Source organism: Oncorhynchus nerka, linkage group LG24 (assembly GCF_034236695.1).
Source record: "Oncorhynchus nerka isolate Pitt River linkage group LG24, Oner_Uvic_2.0, whole genome shotgun sequence".
In the NCBI taxonomy this organism is placed as follows: domain Eukaryota; kingdom Metazoa; phylum Chordata; class Actinopteri; order Salmoniformes; family Salmonidae; genus Oncorhynchus; species Oncorhynchus nerka.
In genome coordinates this window covers 13,275,480-13,285,687 of record NC_088419.1, presented here as the reverse complement: position 1 = coordinate 13,285,687, position 10,208 = coordinate 13,275,480, and the positions used below count along the sequence as shown (strand labels likewise).

General features: G+C 41.5%; 1 protein-coding gene across 2 annotated transcripts in view; it reads left to right on the top strand.

Moving 5' to 3' along the window:
- The first annotated feature begins 806 nt into the window (after positions 1–806).
- The window catches only part of kif26aa (kinesin family member 26Aa), a 191,312-nt gene continuing 181,910 nt past the window's right edge, over positions 807–10,208 (top strand). For both annotated transcript variants that reach the window (XM_065008629.1, XM_065008628.1), the window contains exons 1-2: positions 807–1,082; positions 1,759–2,007. In XM_065008629.1, the coding sequence (XP_064864701.1) occupies positions 1,023–1,082; positions 1,759–2,007 (309 nt within the window). In that variant the 5' untranslated portion in view covers positions 807–1,022. The remainder of the gene's footprint in view (positions 1,083–1,758; positions 2,008–10,208) is intronic.

The window sequence follows — 10,208 nt, the reverse complement described above, 5'->3', positions numbered from 1 at the left end:
AACTAATTAGTCATTTTCAGTAGGCTTGTCAATCCACGCAACAGCAGCAGTTGTTTGACGATAATGCATATGAGAAACACAGATAGGCTACGGACGTGCTGTCATCACTCCTATGTCAGATATCAATGTCTGTACTGTGAGCCGAAATCAACAGCCTAATCTATAACGAGCAATTGTGTCAGATAATGGTCAGGTGAGGGCGCCAGAGCAATACGAACCGGGGCCTTCGTCTTGTTATAAGAGGTGGTGTTAGCAGCAATCTCAACCCGAGTACAATAGCCTACTGTGGGGCGAGCGTGAGTTCTTGACTATAAATCATTTCGATCACACAGGCGCACAAAATACATCCAAATTATTTCTTTGTATAGGGGATTTGACTGTAAACGAGTAGCTTCGATAATCCTTCCGACCAAGCACTCTCCATCCTCATTGTTGGAAATGTGCGGACTTTGTTATGCAAATGAGTGCAATTAAAATGTCGATCACAAAGCCTAGCCATTTTCTAAAGATGTCGTTCATAAATTGAAACAGTAGCCTAATCCTTGTCATCAAGAGTGAAAATAAGTGATGAACGTTTTGGCAAAGTAATATGAGGTTTATTACAGTCAACCAATACAAATGATACAATTGAATCTCCATTATGATCTATTTTAGGCCTATGTGCAGTCATTGTGAAACTGAACTTGCTTGACAGAGCGCCACATATCCCCTAGTCAAACGTCCCATCACAAAGTTAGAACAAGTTGAAACCGAGAGCTCCACCCATCCATCCCATGTAGGCTAGTGCTTCATCCGAACATTCCACCAAATTGAATTCTGCCGCTGTCAGACGCGCTGTGGGTATGAGTTAAACTGCCAAGGGACTACTGCAAGGACTATTTTATCACCATCATCATTCTGGGTGATTTACCAAGTATTGGAAGGGCCAAATCGTCACCAATAAATGTGGGAACTGTAGGCAATAGCGTTAGATTGGCTGGAGGTTCGATCGAAAAAGTGTGTGAGTTGGTAACATAGACGAGATGTACTCACAGTATTGGAATACGGCTCGAGGACGCAAACCGGACTACAGGAGATATACGGTGAGGTCCCTTGAGTAAATCGATGGATGATATTTCAGATGTCTGTGATGAGTTAACTATACAACTTTATTTGCTATTGCATTGTGTAAAGTAAAACATCAGACCCTGACTACTTTTGTTTATATGGAGACCTTTGCATATCACCTTTAAGGGGCAATCAGATACATACATTTTTGTACTTCTAAATTAATTACATATATATATATATTACCCATTGATTTTGTAAGAACATAACTTATAAATGCCTCATGAGCTTAGTTCAACTGTCATACCCCATCAGAACCCCAAATATAAGCCTTTTTTACTACTTTTGTTTTGTAAACAAACACTGTATAGCCTGAATACATGATTAAAAACATGATTTTAATCTGATGGATGGCCACTCCTACAATCCAACCATAGCTGTGTCTATGCATTTGAGAGTGCCTACATTTCTTCAGCCACATTCTGCAGCTGTTTACCAAATCAGTGGCGGGCTAACCGGCTGCTTTGTTGTTGTTTGAAGTGCAGATTGCCCCTTTAACCTATCACCTTTATCCTAATTTCTCATTGGGGGGGGGTCTGTTGAGTGTGATTACCACCACCATTATTATCATTATTATCAGTTACAATCCTCCATCATGCATATGTGTTTTTGCTGTATTGGTAACTATTGGTAACTTCCCTGTTTTATAAGGTTGTTGAGGGAGAGACCCTGATATCTCTGGGAGTCAATGCAAGGAGGAGGCTTCATTCGGCGCCGGTGGAGGAAGTCGAATGCGGCGGCCGGCCGAACCCTGAGGGCGCTGGGTCAGTGTCTGTGACGGAGTTGAGTCACTACGGGGGAAAGGCAGAAGGCGAGGGGCCCTTGTGCCAACGATGTCAGATCATCGCTACAGAGCTGAACAGGCAAGCGCTTGCTTTGGCCGATCCTGCGTCCCTGAAGGTTTGTAACTTTCAACGCTCCCCTCTTCACCAATAAACAACTACTTAAGGCAACCGTCCCAACAGTGTAGTCGGACAAACAATTCTGATTTTATATATATATATATTTTTTTCATGGTTTTAGGCTTATAGATGCTGTCACTGCATGGTTTAAACACCCAGAACAAAAGCCCAAGTAGGCCTACAGTTAAAAGATTATAACTTCAGATAGACATGTCATTGAGGTCTCCTGAGTGGTGCAGTGGTCTAAGACACAGCATCCCAGTGCAAGAGCCCTCACTGAAGCACCTAGTTCAAATCTACGCTGCATCACATCTGGCCATGATTGGGTGGCTCAGCGTTGGCAAGTAGGGCGTCGTTGTAAATAAGAATTTGTTCTTAACTGACTTGCCTAGTTAAATAAAGGTAAAATCATTTTTAAAAATTGGTTCAGATAGACATGTAGCCTATGAATGAAACGCACACAAATACCAGATAAATCTACAAAACAGCTGATGTTACAAATTATTTTTTACCTGTAGGCTATATCACAACCTGGCTATTGCTTTGAGGAAAAAACAGGGCATAAAAGTCTGCTGGTGTCCCATAACCTCTCATGGGCCTATCCCATGATTTCTCATGTGAATGCCATGGGACCTTTGCATAAGAGTTATTTTTAAGGCTTAGAACCACGATCATAGGACAATGTAGAAGTGTGGAGAGGAATTTGATACTGAGGTCTTTTGTCAGGTTTGTATTGCTGAGAATAATCCTCAAAGTGCACTCCTGTCCCAATTGTGGTCGGGACATTGCTCATGGGCCTGTTGCCAATAGTGACAGTGCTCTCTTCCCATCCTATCAGAGCAAAAGTAGAATTCGCTAGATGTACCCAGCTATGATACAGTATGCGCTGTGCTGTGCATGTGTGTGAGAGATAGTCACAGAGGAAGTCAGAGAGTGAGAGAGAGAAGCAGAGAGAGAGAGAAAGATAAGCAGAGAGAGAGAGAGAGAGCGAGAGAGAGAGAGTGAAGCAGAGAGAGAGAGAGTGTGTGTGAGAGAAAAGATAAGCAGAGAGAGAGAGAGTGTGTGAGAGAGAGAGAGAGAGAGAGAGTGTGTGTGAGAGAGAGAGAGTGTGTGTGAGAGAGAGAGAGTGTGTGTGTGTGAGAGAGAGAGAGAGAGAGAGAGAGTGAAGCAGAGAGAGAGAGAGTGTGTGTGAGAGAGAGAGAGCGAGAGAGAGAGAGTGAAGCAGAGAGAGAGAGTGTGTGTGAGAGAGAGAGAGAGAGAGAGAGAAAGATAAGCAGAGTGAGCGAGAGAGACAGCGAGAGAGAGATGCATAAGCAGAGAGAGCCAGCGAGAGAGAGAGAGAGAGAGAGAGAGAAAAAAAAAGTTTTGGTAACACTTTATTTGGATAGTCCATCTGTAGATGCTCTTCAGACTACCTACAGACTATCAGTAACATTTCAACTTCTACTAATCCTAACCCTTATCCTAACCCTAAACTTAACCCTAACCCTGGCCCTAAACTTAACCTTTATCCTAACCTTAACCCTAGCCCTAAACGTAACCTTAACCTTTACCCTTAGGCTCATTTATACTTTGTCTATCAACATGTCTGTAGACAATTAGTGTGCGACAAGTGTCGTTGGTCAAAACTACATTGGTGGACTGTCTGTAGACCGTCACTGCGACTGTTGGTTTCCTTGTCGCAGACAGATGAAAAAGTTCAACTTTGACCTGTAACGACTGTAACAACCCTGGGTTTATAAGCGCGGATATCGACTCTGCCGCTTGAGCATGCTTTTGTGGCACAGTCAATAACGCGCTGAACTTCGGGCTAGAAGGTAGAGGGTTCGGGACCTGCTCCCTGCTGTTTCATTGCAAGACTATAAACACCAGGAAATATTCCCACGCAAAACAGAGAGATATGTAGAGCGACTATCCGGATTATCCCAATAAATGGACCAGATTTTTTGCCCTGCCCATTGAGACAATGGACCCATCCAGTTTTCACACACCCTGGTAAAAAAAACCTCTGTCTTCTGTACTTGTCAACACATTTTCAAACTTGCGCACTTCTTCCTATGTCTGACCTTCTCAAATCAAATCAAATCAAATTGATTTATATAGCCCTTCGTACATCAGCTGATATCTCAAAGTGCTGTACAGAAAGCCAGCCTAAAACCCCAAACAGCAAACAATGCAGGTGTAAAAGCACCTCCTCCTCCTCCTCTACCATGGTACATTTTAATGTAACCCGCTTTGGCATACATGCATGTGATTTCTCCTACTCTTAGCAGTCAAGATATTCCCTATTATAAATACATTACTGTTGACCAGTGGCCATAGCTAAATGTAATGCACTATGTAGGGAACAGGAGGCCATTTGGGACGCGACCAAGTTATTTGCCCAGCATATAAAGGGGACCTAGTCAGCACTTTAAGCTCATCATCATGAGCGATGGCTTTCATCGGGATCCCCATCAGCCACGGAAGAAGGAAGTGCTGAACATCAGAAATGGAGCCAGTCATGTCCATTATTATTATTATTATTAAGTGTATCCATATAGTGTTCATAAAACGCCACTCTTCCAGACATTGTCCAAGGCAGTTTTATGTTCACCTTCTGAGAAGACCGCTTTGGTTATGGAGTGAGTCAGATTTTTGAATAGGATTTGACAGAACATCTTCAAGCTGAATTTATCACCATTTACCACACACTTCTCAGTAACACACCCCACTGGGCACACACTGGATGAGGGTATAATATAATATAGTATAATATAACCCGAGTATAATTGAATATAGTATAATATAATAACAATATATCCCAAGTTTCCCTTGGCTCTTTTGTTAGATCATGTGTAAATCCATGCCAGATCACGCTCGCTCTATCTGTGAGATCGGCATGTCATTCCCAATAACCAAATCTGAAATGTAGTCCACCTTGACTCCACACTGTAATGGTGGTACGGGCCGGCATACTCTCTCATGGGGCGTGGGTTTCTGCCCATGCGTGATGGTATAGGGGCATGTCATGTATCAGGCGGAGATTTGGTTATCACCCCCCTGGGCCCATGGATAGTTTAGTCTGGCTTGGAGTCTGGGGAGCGACATTTTGTTTCCGGGAGCTCCAATACTGTACCATGCCATTGCATTGTGTGTGCTGTATGTATCGCGCTGTTTACTAAATCTCTGGTTAAGTTTGTCCTCATGGAAATTGTTCAAGGAAAGTTACAATATTTAAAAAAAAACAGCTGCAGATTAGAATTGAATTCATCCTGTATATTTTAAATATTACAGTGCATTTGTTTACAGCGCAAGTGTCTCCCAAAATGTTGCCCTGGGCATGTGCCTAACTAACCGTAACCCCCAGGTCATTTGGCTTGGTGTGATGTAGTTTCAGCTCATACCTCATGGCCTGCCTGCCTGCCTCAGACTATGACTGGATTTCAATGGCTTTTTCCCCCTCCTTTACTTTGTGACCATTGATATCAGTTTGAACCAAATTGCTTCTTCACCCCATCATGTCATTTTAGATCAGTGTTCAAGGAAAAAAGATGAAGACAGGAGCCTATTCTAGATGATTGGGGAATGGCCTACAGCGCAGTCTGTGTCAGAATGGCACCAGCCACATTGGAGGGATGGCTGTTTCCTTGAGTCTGTTTAGTCCTCACTTGGTTTTTATGTTTCCACAACTTTTATATTATAAACACAGGGTCGTATACTTGTCTATACACAGGGTCGTATAGTTGTCAATACTCAGGGTCGTATAATTGTCTATACACAGGGTCGTATAGTTGTCTATACACAGGTTCGTATAGTTGTCTATACACAGGTTCGTATAGTTGTCTATAAACAGGGTCGTATAGTTGTCTATACACAGGGTCGTATAGTTGTCTATACACAGGGTCGTATAGTTGTCTATACACAGGTTTGTATAGTTGTCTATACACAGGGTCGTATAGTTGTCTATACACAGGGTCGTATAGTTGTCTATACACAGGGTCGTATAGTTGTCTATACACAGGTTTGTATAGTTGTCTATACACAGGGTCGTATAGTTGTCTATACACAGGGGCGTATAGTTGTCTATACACAGGGTTGTATAGTTGTCTATACACAGAGTCATATAGTTGTCTATACACAGGGTCGTATAGTTGTCTATACACAGGGTCATATAGTTGTCTATACACAGGGTCGTATAGTTGTCTATACACAGGGTCGTATAGTTGTCTATACACAGGTTTGTATAGTTGTCTATACACAGGGTCGTATAGTTGTCTATACACAGGGTCGTATAGTTGTCTATACACAGGGGCGTATAGTTGTCTATACACAGGGTTGTATAGTTGTCTATACACAGAGTCATATAGTTGTCTATACACAGGGTCGTATAGTTGTCTATACACAGGGTCATATAGTTGTCTATACACAGGGTCGTATAGTTGTCTATACACAGGGTCGTATAGTTGTCTATACACAGGGTCGTATAGTTGTCTATACACAGGGTCATATAGTTGTCTATACACAGGGTCGTATAGTTGTCTATACACAGGGTCGTATAGTTGTCTATACACAGGGTCATATAGTTGTCTATACACAGGGTCGTATAGTTGTCTATACACAGAGTCATATAGTTGTCTATACACAGGGTCGTATAGTTGTCTATACACAGGGTCATATAGTTGTCTATACACAGGGTCGTATAGTTGTCTATACACAGGTTCGTATAGTTGTCTATAAACAGGGTCGTATAGTTGTCTATACACAGGGTCATATAGTTGTCTATACACAGGGTCGTATAGTTGTCTATACACAGGGTCATATAGTTGTCTATACACAGGGTCGTATAGTTGTCTATACACAGGGTCATATAGTTGTCTATACACAGGGTCGTATAGTTGTCTATACACAGGGTCATATAGTTGTCTATACACAGGGTCGTATAGTTGTCTATACACAGGGTCATATAGTTGTCTATACACAGGTTTGTATAGTTGTCTATACACAGGGTCATATAGTTGTCTATACACAGGGTCGTATAGTTGTCTATACACAGGGTCATATAGTTGTCTATACACAGGGTCGTATAGTTGTCTATACACAGGGTCATATAGTTGTCTATACACAGGGTCGTATAGTTGTCTATACACAGGGTCATATAGTTGTCTATACACAGGTTTGTATAGTTGTCTATACACAGGGTCGTATAGTTGTCTATACACAGGGGCGTATAGTTGTCTATACACAGGGTTGTATAGTTGTCTATACACAGAGTCATATAGTTGTCTATACACAGGGTCATATAGTTGTCTATACACAGGGTCGTATAGTTGTCTATACACAGGGTCATATAGTTGTCTATACACAGGGTCATATAGTTGTCTATACACAGGGTCGTATAGTTGTCTATACACAGGGTCATATAGTTGTCTATACACAGGGTCGTATAGTTGTCTATACACAGGGTCGTATAGTTGTCTATACACAGGGTCATATAGTTGTCTATACACAGGGGCGTATAGTTGTCTATACACAGGGTCATATAGTTGTCTATACACAGGGTCGTATAGTTGTCTATACACAGGGGCGTATAGTTGTCTATACACAGGGTCATATAGTTGTCTATACACAGGGTCATATAGTTGTCTATACACAGGGTCGTATAGTTGTCTATACACAGGGTCGTATAGTTGTCTATACACAGGGTCATATAGTTGTCTATACACAGGGTTGTATAGTTGTCTATACACAGGGGCGTATAGTTGTCTATACACAGGGTCATATGTACTGTATAGTTACACACGTGTGAGAACTGAGTTTCTTTGGAAGTTGGAGAAGCCATTTGTCGACGTGCCAGTCTTTGCTCAGAGGTTTATGTTGTTGGAGAGCTCTAGGGTCCATAAAATAAAAACAACATGAGTGTGTTTTCAAAGATATTTTCAAAATTGCATAGACCAAGGTCTGAGCATCAAATTGAATTTACTTAGTTTACTTCAAGTGTTTCCCAGGACCTCCAAACTATAAACAGTTCAGATGGTGTCTTAGGTTGAGGGATATGACTCATGTATCATATTTAATTGTCAACACATGTGCAGAATTTTTCTCAACTAGAATGACATCATATGAAAGGGAGTGTGAATGTATGCACTCTCTCCTTGATGTTTACTTTTACCTGGCCATTGTTATATACAACAGCAAATGCCTCATTGTCTTTGAAAACAATGCCAGTCGCGGAGTGTCAATAACGGAGGACAAAGAGGAAGTGAGCCTTGTTGATATTCGCTCTGCTCTGAAAGTGTATTCCTTTAGACATCTTTGGTTCAATTCAATCAAACCCGCAGTGCGCTGCAGTATTTAACAGTGATTATGCTACCGCTACCATCCTGGTAGCATAAATAGTATAACTCATGTAACTACAAACATTTGTTTTCAAACAAAAAACGGGTTTCTCATGACATCATGCCACCCTCAAGCTCTGGGAGAAAATGCTCCCACTTTACCCAAGCTCCCACCAGGCAACCACCTAGAACTGTTGGTGTTTGTTTTCAACCCTGCCTTGTCTGAATGCCACCGTTGAGAATGGGCAATGTGTTTTGCCATAGATTAGACAGGGATGGCATTTCTCATAGGGTGCTGCGGGTCCTGGTCGGATGTTATCGGCTTCGTGGCAGAGAAAAGTAGCATGGATTTGTCCAAGATTGACCAAGTTGTGATGTTAAGATTGCCAACATCCTCATGGGAAACAAACTGGAATATATGCAGGTGCTTGCTAGGAGTCCAAACACAGAAGGTTTAGAGTCTTAATGTATTAAAAACAAAAACAAAGTGAGAAGTAGGCATTGGTCTGAAGCCTAAAAAAAAACGGAAATTCACATGAGCAACACACTACTCCACTCAAGGTTTTCCAGCACACAGCTTTGACCTACTGCAGTAGTTATATTGGTCTATTGTACTTCAAACAATGTGTATGCAGGTTTCTTAGGATTCAAACCTTCTCACACAGCCTAATTCATCCTCTTAGGAGGAGGTGTTCCCACAATGTCATTTGTACTGCATGCAAGTTAAATTATTGGATTCTTCACACACCACACTAATCCAATTGCACTAACTTTTCAAGCTTGTTTTTTAGTATATGAAATGAGCTTTTCTTTTATACTGTCACGTTCTGACCTTTTATTTCCTTTGTTTTGTCATTATTTAGTATGGTCAGGGCGTGAGTTGGGGTGGGCAGTCTATGTTTGTTTTTCTATGATTTGGGTATTTCTATGTTTCGGCCTAGTATGGTTCTCAATCAGAGGCAGGTGTCATTAGTTGTCTCTGATTGAGAATCATACTTAGGTAGCCTGGGTTTCACTGTGTGTTTGTGGGTGTTTGTTTCCGTGTCTGTGTTTTTCACCACACGGTACTGTTTTGGGTTTCGTTCATTCCACGTTTATTGTTTTTGTATTCAGTTGTTCATGTGTACTATTTCGTATTAAAAGAACCATAGACACTTACCACGCCGCATATTGGTCCTCCGATCCTTTTCGCCTCTCCTCTTCGGAGGAGGAAATCCCTTACATATACTTCCAAGACCATCATGCTTGATTGAGCGAGCTGTTTTTTCTTGTAGTAATGTGGTGCCTGCCTGTATTTCCTTAAAGCTCTTTATTTAGCACGACGTAGGTGACAGGTAGCCCTAACAGTTAAGAGAGTTGGGACAGTAACCGAAAGGTTGCTGGTTCGAATCCCCAAGCTGAATACAGTACGTGAGAAATCTGTTTATGTGCCCTTGAGCATGGCCCTTAACCCTAATTGCTCTTATAAGCCACTCTCTATAAGAGTGTCTGCTAAATGACTTAATATAATGTAATTGAGAACAAATATATACACTGAGTGTACAAAACATTATGAACACCTGCTTTTTCAGGTGAAGGCTACGATCCCTTATTGATGTCACCTGTTAAATCCACTTCAATCAGTGAAGAAGAAGGAGACAGGTTGGAGAAGGATTTGGACAACTGAGACATGGATTGTGTATGTGTGCCATTCAGAGGGTGAATGGGGGCAAGACAAAAGGTTTAATTTTACATTTGAGTCATTAAACTATTATCTTATTCAGAGCGACTTACAGATAGTGCATTCATCTTAAGGTAGCTAGGTGGGACAACCACATTTCACAGGTATATAAATGACATTTATACTCAATAAAGTAGCTATCAGTAGAGTCAGAGCTAGAAA